Raw genomic sequence first — 17064 nt, 5'->3', positions numbered from 1 at the left:
TGTGTTCAGGATGAGTTTATTGTGATTTCTTCTACTCAGCACTCCACTTCACACGGTGATTAAACGGTACAAACAGCTATCATCGCACCAAAGCCAAGAACCCCGGCAACATTCACGACTCACGAGACGAGCTCAGTACAACACATCAAGTGCTCGAAGATCAACTGAGATGAACAGCTAACATGTTACCCATCTGTCTAAGCGCTATCGAATTGATGTTGTCTGTGAGAGGTCTCGCTCTTATTTCACTGTGCACAAAGGGCAAGTTCTCACACGACAACACTGCATCCAAGCATCATCTTTTAGACATTACAGAACAAATAACAAGTAACTGTCCACACAATTCACACTGACAAATTCAGTCTTAGGTTATGGATAAAACACTTAAAACACAAATTAAAAAAAGATTCAACTAGTAGAATAAGAAGATACTTTCAAATCAACGTAAAAATATACAAAGTTGAAAAGAAATACAAGGATTTAAAATAAAGAGTAATCATTATTAGGTTAAATAAAAACAGATATAAAGTTCCTTTAATAATCCACACATAGTCAATAAATAAATTAAGCACAATACATTGAAAGTGAAAACTTGATTATTTAGTGCGTAACTAATTGATATGGCAATAAAATGTCACTTTTTAAACATTATATGAAAATCTAAAATATTTTAAATCATGTGCTTATGGTTCTTTCAAGACAAGTGATCTATAGCTGTTTAATGCTAATCATAAACTCAACTAGGAATATATTTCAGAATAAATTTGATATATAAATTTGCCGTGTATCCCTTTCTCCTGGTATTTTGGCAGGTTTCCCATCACCAAACCATTTCAGGTTCCCATCACCAATAAAACGCAGCGATGACATCCTGTGTCTGTGGCCGCCACTTCAAAATATGTCGCAAACATATTCATCCCAAATTTAAAATTTAGGTCAGTCAACAGTACGCTTTACTGTTGTCAGAGTGACATCAATATCACGTATCATAAATATCTTTCTAGAGGAGAGATCACTCCTGCTGACGCATGCCCCAAAGACAGTTTAAACAATTGTCGGACTGCCACTTTAAACTAATTCCTCCATTATTTTCAAAATTGTTGCCTATTTTTAAACATCATTAACATTTTTTCACAATTGACACTTTGACATGGAATACTAGCGTACTGTGCAGTGTACACTGCTTAAAAAAATAGTATGCAAAACACAATTTTAATGGGATTGAGAATTAGGTGAGGAAATGTGCTTAGCTGCAATGAAAATATAACAAAATTAAAATCTTATGTTATCTTAAATTAATCTTGTCATCAATATTTTTTTGTAGCATTTTTAATCCTATTTTTGTATAAAAATGTCTTAAATTTTGCCAGTCCAATCAAATAAGTCAACAGAGAGATGTTAAAGGTCCTATTCTTCGCGTGTTTTCGAAGCTTTGATTATGTTTACAGTGTGCAATATAACATGAGTTCATGTTTCGCGTGTAAAAAAACACACAATTTACTTATTTGTATACCGGTGTTTCCTCTGTCCTAAAAACGGCCTGATGATTTCCTTGTTCTATGAAGTCCCTCCTTCAGAAATACGTAACGAGTTCTGATTAGGCCAGCGCTTCCCGCGCTGTGATTGGACAGCAGCTTAGCGCACTTTGCCCGGAAAGGTCCCGCCTCTTATCATATTGGGGAGATAGGGAGATACGCGCGCTCAATGTTATTGCAAAAATGTCTATATTGCCTTATCAATTTGAGCCGGAATCAGACCCGGAGAATATCGAAGAGGATCGATTACAACCTGCTCAGGAAAAACTTTTGCTGGATGTTTCAGAATGGTAAGCTGTCTATTCAGTAGTTTAAACTGATCATTACAAACACCAACAATCGATGGTGTCTGAATGAATTACTACACTTTTATATGCTAAGTTTTTCGGATTAGTTTCAATTACCATCTAACGTTAGTTAACAAAGCTAAACAGCGTTGCACTTTGTGTCATGAGTTACATAAACTGTTAAACGGACTTAAATAATAAAATACACTTACCGGTTGTGGTCCATAAACAACGTCTTTTCCAGACAAAGAGGGAACTGCGTCGTCTTTTAAGAATAATCTTTCTGCGAATCCGGCATTAAACTGATTGAGACTGAGGAAGCAGTCCTCAGCAAAATTTGCTGCACAGTTTTAAATTGTGATTATAATTTTCCGGAACCGAGTTAACCATAAACTGTAGCCATTGATCTCTACGTACATCGTCCGTGGGAAGGCCAAACACAGGTGATTTGACTCCGGGATGAAAATAACAGCATTTCAATGGCATGACGACAAATACACTCTACAAAAACAACGCTTCCTATTCTCGACCCTCAAGAGCAAAAGGACAACGCCCCCCGAATTTGCGTGTTCTTGTGGGCGGAGGGTTCGTCAACAAACAGTTTTAGTTGCGTCATTACTGCAGGAAGTGCAGGACTGAACGGCCAAACCGGCCGTTCACTGTAGGCTTTGAAAGGGAACTTCTGTTAAATAAAATATCTCACTTGGCATTGAACTTTGAGCTTTATAATTTTACAGGTATTATTTATGCTCTAAGAGCAACATTACACACTAACTAAAGTTTGAAAGATGGAATCGCAAAGAATGGGACCTTTAAAATCTTAGTATGGATCATTTGTAAGTCACTTTGGATAAAGCCTAGTAGGTCATACAGGTATTTCCTTTGCATACTGTACACATTAGTATGCCAGCATGCTATTCCAAACAAATCAAAATCAAAGTTTGATGTGTTTCAATGAGATTTTGGCCCTGTCCACACCTGGTATTAAAGGAACTGTATGTAAGAAATGTATTTCAATGAATCATAAAATGGCCCTGATATGTCATTAGACATTAAGAAATCATGTTAATTTCAAATACTTATATCACTGACAACAGTAGTCCGGCCAGGATATTGTCATTTAAAAGTTGTTGTTGCAGCTTCAACTGATGTTGATGATGACATGTTGTGTTTTGGCCTGAAGCTCCACCTTCCATCTATCATCTACCAATCACGAAGTCAGTAGTGTTTAGGCATCCGGGTTGCCAGATCTGCTGTAGTTATCAAACGTTTCTGCTGGATCCTGCAGCTTATCTGGCAACCCCGAGTCAGGGGGGAGGGGGAGAGGGGATACACCGCTCTGCAGTCATTCGAAAGTGATTGCAGTACCAGTTTTGGCCACAATCTTGAATACACTTCCTTTAAGAAGCGCTTTGGTCAATCGGATTACAAGTGGACGACACTAAATACAGATTTAAAGCGTTTCGAGCGTGTCCACTTTTGGCCACTTCCAGATGGAGTCGAACATGCATTCGACCGGTTTGCTTATGAAGTGTAAACGCTCATGTGGTCAAATGCGCTTGAACAGCTGCAAATGAACGCCTCCGCTCCACCCACTGACCTAATTATGGGAAGCGTGCCAACCAGACGGGTTTAAATTTTGTCGGCTGGAGACACAAGTTTGGTTTGAAGATACCAAAAAAAATACCAAACACAATGTTCTCACACCATTCCTGATTTCTAACACACACTCAGCTGGTCTTGCAGCTTTCAGAGCAGGAACGAAAGCTGATGCTCTCTGCATGTCTTCTCCAGTAGTGTTCATATGTAAATTTAGTGAACTTGTTTTGTCCATTAGATTAAAGGATCTGAAAAAGCCCATACATTTATCCGGCCATAAACCCTCCCTTCAAAAAAAAAAAATCAGGACAGACATGGTTAAAAGTGGACAAAAGGGGAAGGATTAGAACACACAATGTAAACGGGAATGTCTCCCCCTCGTCCACTTGTGATCCTAACGGCCAAAACGCATCTTAATACCAGGTGTAAACAGGGCCTTTGATGCATTAATTTGGACATCCAGTGGCTTGTTTCAGACATAATGGGTGATATTTTAAGAAATGGTTGAAATAAGCCCAGCATGTTTGAAATGCAAGAAGTACTCCTTAGAAATGCTGTAAAGGAAAAAAAAAACACACCAAAAAAAAAAAAAATCAATAAAATAAGCTAAAAGGGCATTTCCACTTGAACACCCGTGACACCTTTCTGACATTTTCCACCAGCATGTATCAAACCTCATGTCCAGATGCCTGGTCCTCCTCACAGGTACGGGTACTGGTTGAGTTTCCTCTGGCTGAGTGGAAACGCTGCGGGACGCTGGTAGGACTGTGCCGAAAGCTGCTGTTGCTGGTACGGGGCCGAAGCCTGACACATGACGCCCATGGCACTGTTCTTCTGCAGAAGGCTCAGAGAGGCAGAGTACGGCCCGGCGGTGCGTGCGTGGCGGCCGGAGGAGGAGGAACATGTGGAACCGGCTGAATTGTGCAGCTGGTCCACCGCCTGCGACACAGAGGCCAGGGCTGCAGATGCCGGGTATGCGTATAGGCTGGAGGCGGAGCCGAAGAGCGACGCTTCATGAAGCCTGTAGGAGTGGGAGGGGCCTGTAGGAGGGTAGGTGGGTTGGCGTCTCAGTGGTCCGCCCCCTGCACGATCATGGGATGACGTCATTGATTGCTGCACCTGTTGGGACAGACATATTACATGCATTTATCTGTTACATTTTGGTTTGTCAACTTTTAGGAGTATACTAACATTTCCTATACTGTTCAAAAGTTTGGGGCTGGTAAGATACCTTGTACCTTTTCGAGAGAAGTATCTTTTGCTCACCAAGGCTGCATTTATTTTCAGCATCATTACTCCAGTCCTCAGTGTCACATGATCCTTCAGAAATCATTCCAATACGATAATTTGTTGTTCAAGAAACATTTATTATTATCTTAGTACTTAGTTATTATATTATGCACAATGTTTGTAATTGTTGGGCTACTTAAGGCAAGACGGCCCAGGTGAATCTGGTAAAAACATTAACTACTAGATATCACCATACTTGCCCAGTTCATCGATTACATTATAGGGTATTAAAGGGTACATAACACACACAGTGTCTGCCATCTCATGCTAATCTTGAGTACCTATAGAGTAGTATTGCATCCTCATATTACCAAAGATTCTTTAGGTTTATCATATTTATAAAAGACAGATACGCTGTACCGATTCTTTCTGAAAACAGCCGAACTCGTGGAGGAGGCCTGCAGTGGGCGGAGCTAAAGAGTCAAAAGCATATATATACACACACACACACACACACACACACACACACACACACACACACACACACACACACACACACACACACACAATTGAATAATTTTCAATTTACTATATGTTCGTGTTGTTGACATTATATGCACTTATGCACCGACTGCCAACGAAACACAGACATTTGATGCAGTTTTCACATTTACCGCCTGCGGTTTCCACTCTTAACCAGGAACTAGGGGTGGCCGATATAGCCTCAAAAATATTTGCGATAACGATATTCATGACAACATAGGAAAAAAATTATTGAACATTTTATTGGTTATTGCAGCGTGTAGGCAGCAACATTTATTAGTGCAAACAAGGGTATTGTCCATCCTTTCCCAATGAGGTACAGTCATTGATGAGAGAATATTTAATTCATAAATCTATTGTCATAAGGTGCAGTGGCGTGCACAAACTCTCTCTCTTTCTTGATAATTAATTTAAATAAATGCTATAATCCATTCATTCAAATAAATGCAATCGTTGTCATGTAAGGTCCCTGTTCTTGTTGGACAGACATTAAAAATAAAATTGCATTTTGTGTCTGTTAAGAGGCACAAAGACACTCTTTACATTTATGCCCCCAAAGCTGCCGTTTTAGCTGAGTGAGGGCTCTGGGCATTAACTGTAACAGCTCCATGTTGCAAGCACCAATCCGGTTAATTTTTTTTCTCTAGACTGTAGTCACCAAGGTTAAACGATCAAGATAAACGTAAAAATTTGCCGCAAATGTCCTTTAAATATGCATTAATGTGCAAATATTTTAGAACAAACAAAATCTGAACATTGGATGAAGCCAGGTTCAAAAATCTTCATTTTTTTTGGCATATTACAGTCAAAGGTTTTTACAGAGAGGATTTTTGATATCACTTTTATTACATAAATCAGTAAATATTGTCAACAGCCAGACAAATAAAAAAAATTGGGAATAAAATGTATAAAATCTGCCAAGTCTGCCATGAAACCCCTCTATAAAAAACCTTCAGAATATAGATAGGAATAAAACAAGATTGGTGTATGTAAGTGCTTCTGAAGTGGAGATTTCTGACTCATTTTGAGAAAATGGCCTTTAAAGATAAAGTACAGTAATTGAAATCTACAGATGCAAACAGATAAAGTGCTATAAAAGATGCACTTAAAAGTATAATTTCGAATGTTTTCTTTCCACTAGTCTGAAAAGCTAAAAACTCAAATCTCAAAATGGACATATGCATGAAAAAAACACAAAAAAACAGCATTTTGCCTATAGTGTCTCTCCTTAATATATTTGCCATGATACATCTTTGATGAATAAAATGTTTAAAAGAATGTTTATTCAGAAAATAAATCTTTTGTAACATTACAAATGTTACTGTCGCTATTTGATGCATCATTCCAGAATAAAAGTATTGATTTCTTACTGACCCCACACTGTTGACTGGTAGTAGATGACCTCTAACTAACCGATATTGTCTAAAAGCCACAAAACTTCAATTCTGATGTCACATGGTCTGTACAGATGTACCTGGCTCAGGTTGAGAGGCTGAGATCTGTTTGATGCCACCCTCTGATGCCGGTCGCTGGACTGTGAGGCCGTTCCTTTCTTTGATTTTCCAGAACTATTAGCATTGTTCTCTGGAAGTAAACAAAATAATATTTAAGGGTCAGATCTGCACAGCTATGATGTCACACATTATCATATGACTGGCATATCCATGTCTATTCAAAATGTAACAGTTTGTTCTTTCACATGAGCTTTTCACATTTGCTTAAGGTATAGTAGCACGAAAGCCTGTTTAATTATCAAATGGGCATTTAAAACTGATTATGATTGTTCTTGGTGTAAGAAGCAATTACTATCATGAATGGATTCAAGGGAAAAACTAATATTCAGATGATTAGAAGTCAGAATGACTCTCACTAACCTCCTGTCGCGCCGTCCCAGAGCTGTGTTTTCACTGAGGGCGCGACCATGGCTAGAGACTTGGAGTGTGTGTTGCTCTCGACGAAGTTAGAAAGGCGTTTGGGACTGAGAGGGGTGCTGGTGGAGGAGTCAGAGTCCTGGGAGTCATGGACAGTCACACAGCTGATGACGTTTGTACGCTGGTTCACACTGCAGCTTCCACACAAGAGAACACAGATTTGTTTATGTTTTTGAAAATACTCTTATTATTTCCAAGGCTGCTTTCACTTTAAAAAGGGGTTATTGTGAATTATCATCACAATTTGAAATGATTTCTATTTGTTTATAAATGCATTTTAAAATGTAATTTATTCCAGTAAGAAGAAAAATCTCCAGTCTTCAGTATTACATCCAGTAATCCTTTTGGAGCTTATGAAATATTTTTTCTTATAGACAAAATGCTTACAGTGCTTATAGGCTTTATTTTACAGTTACATATGTTCATGGGTGTTGGAACCATTGTGTGTGGGCGGGACAAGACCCACCCACTTTTTAAGACCAATGATATTGGACCCACTCACTTTTATCGTCTCTAATTCAGTCTGTTTACCTTGACTACACCTTAACCAAGAAACTTATTAGGAAACTTATTATTAAACACATGTTAAACGCTTTATTTCCCCTTTTCTAATATTTTCTCTTTTTTTATTGAAAATAAATACCTTTCCGATCTGATATGTGATGGGGAAAGGAAGTAGAGCGAGTATGGCAAAAGGTGGATTCGAACCTATGCTCGACGTGCGCCAAAACTTGATGCTGTACGCCCTACAGCCTCAGTAAATAATATGGTGATTTCTGTAATTTTGTCTGGCCCAATCAATCGTTTAGTAAATGGCACTTTTTCTGTCCGGACACGGAGCATAAAAAACATGCAACTTGTTCATTATCATTATTTGTGAAACTGTTGATTTCTATGGCAGTTAAATGAATATAGCCTTTTTATTAGACTATTGGAATTGACTGGTTTGAGGTCTTTTTTTGGTATAGGAAAGGGATATGGCCTCACACGCACCATAATGCTGGAAATCACATCTATGGAATTTTTTTTTATGGGGGAGAACCCCCAGACCCCCCGCAAAACAATTTCCCCATTATTTTGCTACTGACCCACCCACTTTTTATTTGCTTCCGACGCCCATGCCTATGTTCCATGTACTAACCATATTAATAACTATAAATTATGCATAATTACATGCAGCTAACCCTCAACCAAATCCTAATCCTACCCTAAATCTATAGTAAGTACATGTTGTACATTTATTTTATTAGTAATTCATATTAATTTAATGACACCTTAAAATAAAGTGTAACCAATATGTCTTATTATTGTGACTGACTGCTGAAAACATTGTGCTGGTTAATATTTTTGTGGAAACAGTGAGATATATATTTTTTCAAGATTCTTTGAATCTTAATGAAAATTTAATTCAGAAGAAATCTGTATTTAAAATAAATACATTATAAAAGTATTTACTGTCACTTTTGATAAATTCAATGTGTCCTTGCTGATAAAAGTATATTTTTTCTTCTTACTGACCAAAAATGGTAACGTATGGTGGTGTATAGCCACTTTTCCACCGTCAGGCCAAACCGTTCTCACTGCTTAACTGTTCAATTCCATGCCAATCCGGTCCAGATATGGTTTTATTTTCCATTTGGGGCTGATAACAGACCTCTTTGGAATTAGAGCTTAGATCTGGGACAAAAACTGAAGCCCAACCCTACCCGAGCCCGTCCCAGCCAGACACATTAACTGTAATTATGAGCCAGACCCCGATTTAAACCTGACCATTTTTTAATACATGGGTGTTCTGACGAGAACGAGCCTGTAATTAGCGAAGCAGACCGGTGTGACTCAGCTTATCTGATTATGATAAGTGCAAAGATGTGAGTGGGTCAGAAATGATTTTGGTGGTTATATTCCTTTTAATATAAGTTTTGTTTTGTAGAAAGCCTTTCTTTAAAGTGAATTTTGTTTTATATAAATTGTTAAAATCTAATTTTTAATAAAGGTTTCTTCGGCCAATTGCCTGATTTAATAAATAAGAAGCAAATAGCAGACTATAATCGTGACATGAAATCGATCGCTTTCATTGCTCATGAACTGGAGCTCGTCTCATTAATAAACTGAAACTCAGCAGTCTACTTGCCTCACAGACATGAGAAAAATGTGTATAGAAAGCTTGTAAGTCCACTTTTAAACGAAACGATTTGAAATGAAAAGATTTATTTAAGTGCACTGTTCACGCGAGCAGCTCATGACTCCATCGCTGCATGTGCTGTTAGTTTAACGGCAATTTTTAGACTAATCCTGACTTGTGCAACTTTGTACCCTACACAGTATTATTGCATAGCTTTCTGCCCACCCAATTAGGCTAATAAAGTAATGATTAAAAAACACAAACGCATGATCAAGGGCCCGGCCCGAGGATTTTGCCGGGAAATCTCGGTTTGGGCTTGGGCAGGGAATCTAAACTCAATTTGGAAAGCAGTACAAGTCCATCAGTTGTTGCCTTGCTAAGGCAAGAGATGCTAATAGTGGCCACATTATGAAGGATGATCCGATATTTCTTTTCATTTTATTATTAACTTGTTCTTACTTTGCTCAAATAGCTTGCCTGGACAGCTACAGTGAAACCGGCATGTAAAAGTGATCACACCTTTCAGGAGGAAACTTCCTGTCGTCCTCGTCCTCCGTGTCGCTGTGGATGGTGATGATGCTGACGGCAGGGCTGGGCGTGTCGGAGATGACAATGGGCTGGGACGCATCACCGCAGTTGTGCGCTACCAAAGAGGCCGGCTGCTGGGAGGACGTGGGTCTACAAGATAAATAATAAATAAAATTACTTGAAATTAACAATTGATTTTTTAGATTAACTTTTTTCCATCTGTGTAATATTATTCAGAGATGGCTGCTCATGGTGAGACTCATTAAGAGCGTTACCTGGCTCTGCTCTCGGCACGTCGACCCTTTGACCTCTTCACTCCGCTCTGCTGTGTACGATTGCTGCCGGCTCCCGCGTGGGAGGGCTGAGCGCTCACGTTACGCCCCTGCGCAGAGCCCTGCTGCGTCCCATCGCACTGACCTCCATGTCGACCCCTGGCAGAGTGTATTAAATGCATGCTGTTTTGAGAATGGTTATAATTGGTTATTAGCTATTTGCAATTCATAGAATTCAGTTTTCACTGCAGAGGCATATTGGTCTACATTACAATCAGCAGCAACAAAATCACAACATCAGTCTGCAATTTGTTCTAGAAAGAAATATGTCTGGAAGCACAGGTAACAGCAGCTGGGTGTAATATTCCAGTTTATTACTTTTAAGTTGTTTTCACACCTAGTACATTTGCAAAATGCTTTTTTTGTCACCCACCTGAGAACCACCAGAAGTGTTGTCACTGTAATCAGGCAATAAAGCACATGCGACTCAAACAAAACATGCCAAAAACATGGCCAGGTCATATTTCATCCTAAATCCAAATGATTTTACGCATCAGACCTATTATATATATATATATAATTTTACTTTAAATTGTTATATAATATATATATATATATATATATATATATATATATATATATATATATATATATATATATATATATATATATATATATATAATAGATATGATGCGTAAAATCATTTTGTATATGTTTGTATATGTGTGTACACACACACACACACACACACACACACACACACACACACACACACACACACACACACACACACACACACACACACACACACACACACACACACACACACACACACACACACACACACACACACACACACACACACACACACACACACACACACACACACACACACACACACACACACACACACACACACACACACACACACACACACACACACACACACACACTCTCTCTCTCTCTCTCTCTCTTTCTTTGATGGTAAAGTTGCTTACCTGTAAATCAAATAATATATAAAAAGTAATAATAATAATAATAATAATACTAACAAAATTAAATAATAATACATTTGATTTATTGTTATAGAAAAATATGTGTCATATATATGTTTTTTTTAATTAAATTGTATTATTTTATTAATATAATTATTTTTGCATGAATTACATACTATTAGTTTTTAATTTTTAGAATTAGATTTTATGTACATATTTTTCTTTTTCATGATAATTTTAGATACAATTTTAGTAATTTTGCTGTATTCATAAATAAAATGGGAAATGTTTCCTTGGCAATTAGCTAGTTTAAGTTTTTTTTATTTTTTAAACATTTATTTTATTTCAAGTAACGAAAATGTTTTTTGTGGTTTTAGTTTCAGTAATAAAAATAACCCCAGGAGAAATGTGTCATATTTCAACAGGCTTTGTGAGATTCACCAGTAAAGCAAACCCCAGATGCATTCGGTCTCGAGTGCAACACCACAGCAAGTCTTTCACTTGATGGTTAATTGAATCCAGGTTTGCAACAAAACCTGAAGTGTAAACTGCTGCCGTGGGGGCAGTTCTGACCTCCAGCTGCTGTTCTGTTGGGTGGTGTTGTCTGAGAACAGAGATCCCATGGGTGAATCGGACAGCACAGGCTGGCTGGGATTGTGCATGGCCATGCCTGACATCTGCTGCCATGAAGAGGGAATGAGGATCTGCTGTGTGCCTGCTGGCCATCCCTGCTAAACACACACACAAGACAAATGAACAAACCCAAAACCACTAGCTTTTTAGTAACTCTATTCATTTGGAGCAACAAGGTCTGTTCACACTCCCATCATAAGCTTTAATTTACAAAGCAAATAAACTGTCATTCAATAAACTGAATTATGACAACAGAAGTGATGGTGGGTATAGTATAAAAACGCATTATACAATTACTATCTTCAGCAACAATTGCTTTTAATATCACTCCTTTTGGCTCTATTTGCGGTGAATAATTACTCTTGGTGATTGACAGATGCATAATGAGCACTGTAGCGTCGCTCAGTCTGTCTTTGTTCGATCTCTTTCTGTCATACGTGAAAAGCAGCTCCTGTCCCGTAAGCTCTTAAAATAATGCAGAACTTCATTAAAACACAAAACACAGTAATAAAGTCAATTTCAATTTCATCTCAATTACATTGCTTGAATAATCGTGAATGGGAGTCAAAGAGAGTTTGAACAGATCAGCCTTTTATAAAGAAAAGAATAAATGCGAGACACGAAAAAACGATAACAATTAAGCAGGGAATTTAACTCAAGTCATCACCAAAGCAACCCAAGTGACGAGTTAAGGTTGCCAGTCCATTGATCTGCATAGAGAGGAAGTGACTGGTTAGCAGTGGAAGAAAAAGGAGAATGAGTCAATGGGGAGACATTTGCTGCCACAGGAGTGGGTCTGTGGAAAGAGAAATCACTTGGATTGCAGAGTCAAGCAGCCATGCTTCACTGGATAGAGCCCTGGGGCCCAGAAGAGATGCAGCTCCAGTACAAAAGAAAAAACGCCTTGTTAAATCACGATTGATAGGTGAAGAAAGAAGAGAACAAAACTAGAACAGCCCCTCTCCACCAAAAACCTCCTAAAGAAATGATGGGCAAATATCAAAATCACATCAGCTTTCCATTCATAAATGCCTTTAAGAGCTGCACGATCCTGGATGAATAGAGGTTCTGACAAAATTATTTTTTCTACAGCCTATTTAAAATATTTAATGAATCTGAATTAAAAAAAAAAATTAAATAGGCTTGAATGAATGATTAATTGTCTTACTCAAAAATACTTAATTAATCAGCGTTTTGGAATGAATCTCTTGAAAGAATGAATGATTTAATGGCAAATCAATTTTTTAACAGTCACTTGTCGCACCTGGTGTTGTAATTCACAATCTTTATTTGTGTGTATATATATATTATATATATATATTTATTATAGATAGATAGATAGATAGATAGATAGATAGATAGATAGATAGATAGATAGATAGATAGATAGATAGATAGATAGATAGATAGATAGATAGATAGATAGATATAGATAGATAGATAGATACCATATATAAATAATATAAATATATATATAAACAGTATATGCATGAAAAAGTTTTCCAAATTATATACAAGAATGAAAATGTATTTATATAATAATTATACACAGTACACATATTAGGTAAACACAAACTCTTATTATAAATGTGATTAATCGCAATTAATCAATTTGACTGCACTAATTTGAATATAATATAAAAAACATTATATATAAAACTATTATTATTATTGAATAAAAATATTATTTATAAAACTAGTCAACTAGTCAGTAGTGATACTGAATTAAGTTTAGACATCACTGACAGCAATTATAACTTGCAGTGAAGATTTCATCCAGCTGATTCAAAGTGGCTACTGCTCAGGTTATGAATCTTTTTGATTGATTCATTAAAAGAACCAGTTCATAAGAGTCATTTATTGTGAATTACACTACACTGATTGGTGGTCGCATAAAACGGTGAGTAGCCAATGAGCGCATCTCAATCCAAATTTGTTTTCTTGCAATTATTGTTCGGTATGCTGTCTTATTCAATTCAGAAGTTTGGCCTAACAACGCAACATGCAGCAAGGCAAAAAAATATCAAAGAAAAAAGGTCAGAAAGAGGAGGAAACAGGCGAGTCACATGGCAGGGCGCAGGTTTACCAGCATGGTGGCACTCTGCTCCAGACGCCGAGAGCCCAAAGCCAGTGGCGTCATTCCCGCCACTGGAAGACGCAGGGAGGCCACCGCTAGCGGCGTGCTGCTGCTGCTCTGGGTGGGGAAGGGATAGAGGGATGTGTGGAGGAACTGAGGATGGAGGAAAGGGTGGCACGATTACAACACGCAGGCTGAGCGGACGGAAAAAGTAACTCGCCCAAAAACTTTCTACTACCATCATCATTGACAAAATGACTGGCAACACATTAAAATCAGATCAGTATTTTTTTGACAGTAAAGGCAGCAAATCAAACTCACTGAAAATACACTACCATTCAAATGTTTGGGGTCAGTAGGACAGGGTTCCTCAAATCCAGCACGGCCCTTTAGAGGTTAGCTCCACCCTAATTAAGGACACCTGAGCAAGCTCATCAATTACTGTGTTCAAAATCACCCCTATAACCTTATTTAATATTGCCATTTAATAATAGCAATGAAAAGATTTATCTTGAACTCTTTCAAAGGAACTAAGATGTTTAATCCATTATTAAACCATATAATAATCAGTTAAAAAGTAAAATAGATAGATGATTTAGCTATGGGGGCCATCTTCTGGTCAGACACCATTATTCATTCAGACATAACCTTCCAAGTGCATTATGGGAATTCTATAGCTGTTGAGTGAGGTTGAGCATACATTGTTTGTATACTTGTTATTAGGGTGCATCATGGGATTGAAAGAGTGCACTTGGTAACGCCCACTATGGTTTTGGACACCACTACAAATGGCCTTCCCCTCAAATAGTGCCTGTGATTTCAGACACAGATGTTCAGAGTTACTAGAAAATTACAGGTAGGTGAGTTGAAGTTAAACTCAGCAGGACTGTGGCCCACCAGGGCTGGATTTGAGGAACACCGCTGTAGGATTTTGTTCAAGATATTGATACATTATTCAGAAAAGGACACATTAAATTGATCAAAAATGTTACAAAAGATTTCTATTTCAAACTATTTATGTTCTTTTGGCCTGATTATTCATCCAAAAAGTCTGGGGAAAAAAATAAATGGAGGCTTGGTGACCATAAGAGAATTCTTTCAAAAATGTAAAACACTTGACCAACCACAACCTTTTGACCAGTAGTTAATATGAACACACACTGCAACTACAACAGATAATTTGATATGGAAAAAATGCAGCTTGCACATGAAATGATCCTGGTTTAATCAGATTTCATGTAAACGCCAACTGATATTTTCCTGGAAAGACGTGTTCTGTACAGTTCATGGGACACACGATTTGAAAAACCGGCAAGTGAGACGCTGACTCGAAAGTACTCAAAACAACTGTGGGTTTTGTTTTTAGTCTTTACTGTTCTCACTGCAAATTAAAGAGGAATTAAATGATTAAACCACACACGTAATTATTAATGCCTACATGCTAAAAGGGAGGGAATCACAAAAACAAGGATCATATGAAATAGTGAAAGAGGAGAAACACCTCCAGATAACATACAATACATGGACACACAAACATGATGCCTACCTGTGTGAGCATGCTGGGCTGAATGTGTAGGGGCTGGGTGGATTGGTTCTGGGGCACTATGGGTACTGAGTTGTCCATTCTCACTGGATATCCAGCGTGTTTATTTGAAGTCTGCAGCCCTGGTGAATTAAACACAAGATTCGGTTCAAATGTATTTGGAAGCAACACGAGTCTAAAGGAAAGGATGGAAGGATGTAGGGAGAAGTGGGTTTGGACAAAGCTGTAGTAGGGGGGCTGGGTAAACGGGGTAGGGTACAGGCTCACCCTGGATGGTAGGAGGGCACACAATGAGGGTTTGCTGGAAGGGCTCAGTCTGGGCACACAGCTGAGTAGGGCGAGCCTGCAATGGCACACTCTGCTGAGCCAATCCTGGTATATTTATAGTGGCCTGCTGGTACAGACCAGGCTGGTAGTTCAGTAAAGGAACGTTGCTGCTAAGAGACAGGGACTGGCCCCCCGTGGAGGCCATCTGGCAGTTACGGAAAGAGAGGGAGATTCTTAACAGCACAGAAATAGCACTGAAGACCACACATATAGCATGCATACTACACTTTAAAGCTATAGTTTACCTAAAATTACATTGTTTACTCACCCTCATGTTGATCCAAACCTCTTTATGCAGACCATTGAACACGTCTGACAAAACCAGTCCCATATAGACTAAGGTAGTTCATATTGCTTGTATTCCATATTCAGTCATATTCCAGTGTTGTCATTATTGACTAAAGCTAACTAACATTTTTATAAAGTTCATAAATATATGAATTAGATGAAAAATCTAAGACATCTAGAAATATTGGTTTGGCAACCAACTGAAATAAATAAATGAAATACAAAAATTACTAAAACTGAAAGAATACTAAGGTATATTAAAAAAGATAATAATTATAAAAACTACAAAAGCACAAAAATCATGAACAAAAATCATGAAACCGTAAACTAACACTAAAAAAATGCTCATTCAAAATATAATTTAAATACTGTAATAATAATAATAATAATAATAATAATAATATATATATATATATATATATATATATATATATATATATAAATATAACATACTAAATATTACTATACCAAATAATACTAAAATAACACAGCTACATTCCAAGTCTTCTGAAGTCATATGATAGCTTTGTGTGAGTACAGAGCAAAGTTTTATTCAAATTCCCTTGTAATCTTGCCCTCTTTTGATCTGCTAACTCGAGAACTAAATAATTGAGTCATTGAGTTGAACTTGAGATTCAGATCAGTCTGATTTGTGAAAGAATCTTTTTCTCTTTTTAATGTTCGCTTCAGTCGTTTCTAAGTTTCTCTGATTTCAATTCAGAAGACTTGCACGAGTCATAAAAACTAATGTTATGGAAGGGTTTTTGTCATTCTTGGAGATTTAAAGGGACAGTTCACCCCATAATGAAAATTCTGTCACTAATTCCTCTCCCTTATGTCGTTCCAAACCTGTAAGACCTTCGTTCATCTTCAGAACACAAATGAAGATATTTTTTATTAAATCTGAGAGCTCCCTGTACCCCTCCATTAACAGAACCACAGCAACCACTTTCAAGGCCCAGAAAGGTATGAAAGAGATCGATAAAATTAGTCCATGTGACTTCAGTGGTTCAAACTTAATGTTTTAAAGTGACGAGAATACTTTTTGTGCGCAAAAAAAAGACTTTATTTCACAATATCTTCTTTCCCGTGCCTTTCTCCTAAGCGATTCACGTAAGCACCACGACGCATACATGTGGTGCTCAGCCAATAGT

At 37.7% G+C, this 17064-nt stretch overlaps 1 protein-coding gene across 5 annotated transcripts in view; it reads right to left on the bottom strand.

Annotated features, from left to right (window-relative positions):
* The window catches only part of hipk1a (homeodomain interacting protein kinase 1a), a 28134-nt gene continuing 11070 nt past the window's right edge, over positions 1 to 17064 (bottom strand). Inside the window, exons 9-17 of one of the 5 annotated variants that reach the window (XM_067445679.1) lie at positions 15563 to 15767; positions 15299 to 15417; positions 13762 to 13905; positions 11616 to 11773; positions 10051 to 10206; positions 9767 to 9925; positions 7069 to 7262; positions 6669 to 6778; positions 1 to 4540 (exon numbers count right to left, since the gene is read on the bottom strand). In XM_067445679.1, coding sequence (XP_067301780.1) covers positions 4121 to 4540; positions 6669 to 6778; positions 7069 to 7262; positions 9767 to 9925; positions 10051 to 10206; positions 11616 to 11773; positions 13762 to 13905; positions 15299 to 15417; positions 15563 to 15767 — 1665 coding nt within the window. In that variant the 3' untranslated portion in view covers positions 1 to 4120. The remainder of the gene's footprint in view (positions 4541 to 6668; positions 6779 to 7068; positions 7263 to 9766; positions 9926 to 10050; positions 10207 to 11615; positions 11774 to 13761; positions 13906 to 15298; positions 15418 to 15562; positions 15768 to 17064) is intronic. The other 4 variants (XM_067445681.1, XM_067445680.1, XM_067445682.1 and 1 more) reach the window with 4 other exon arrangements.

The sequence above is a fragment of the Pseudorasbora parva genome, chromosome 6, assembly GCF_024679245.1.
Source record: "Pseudorasbora parva isolate DD20220531a chromosome 6, ASM2467924v1, whole genome shotgun sequence".
NCBI lineage: Eukaryota > Metazoa > Chordata > Actinopteri > Cypriniformes > Gobionidae > Pseudorasbora > Pseudorasbora parva.
Note: the sequence above shows the minus strand (reverse complement) of the source record. Positions and strands in the feature narration are given on the sequence as shown.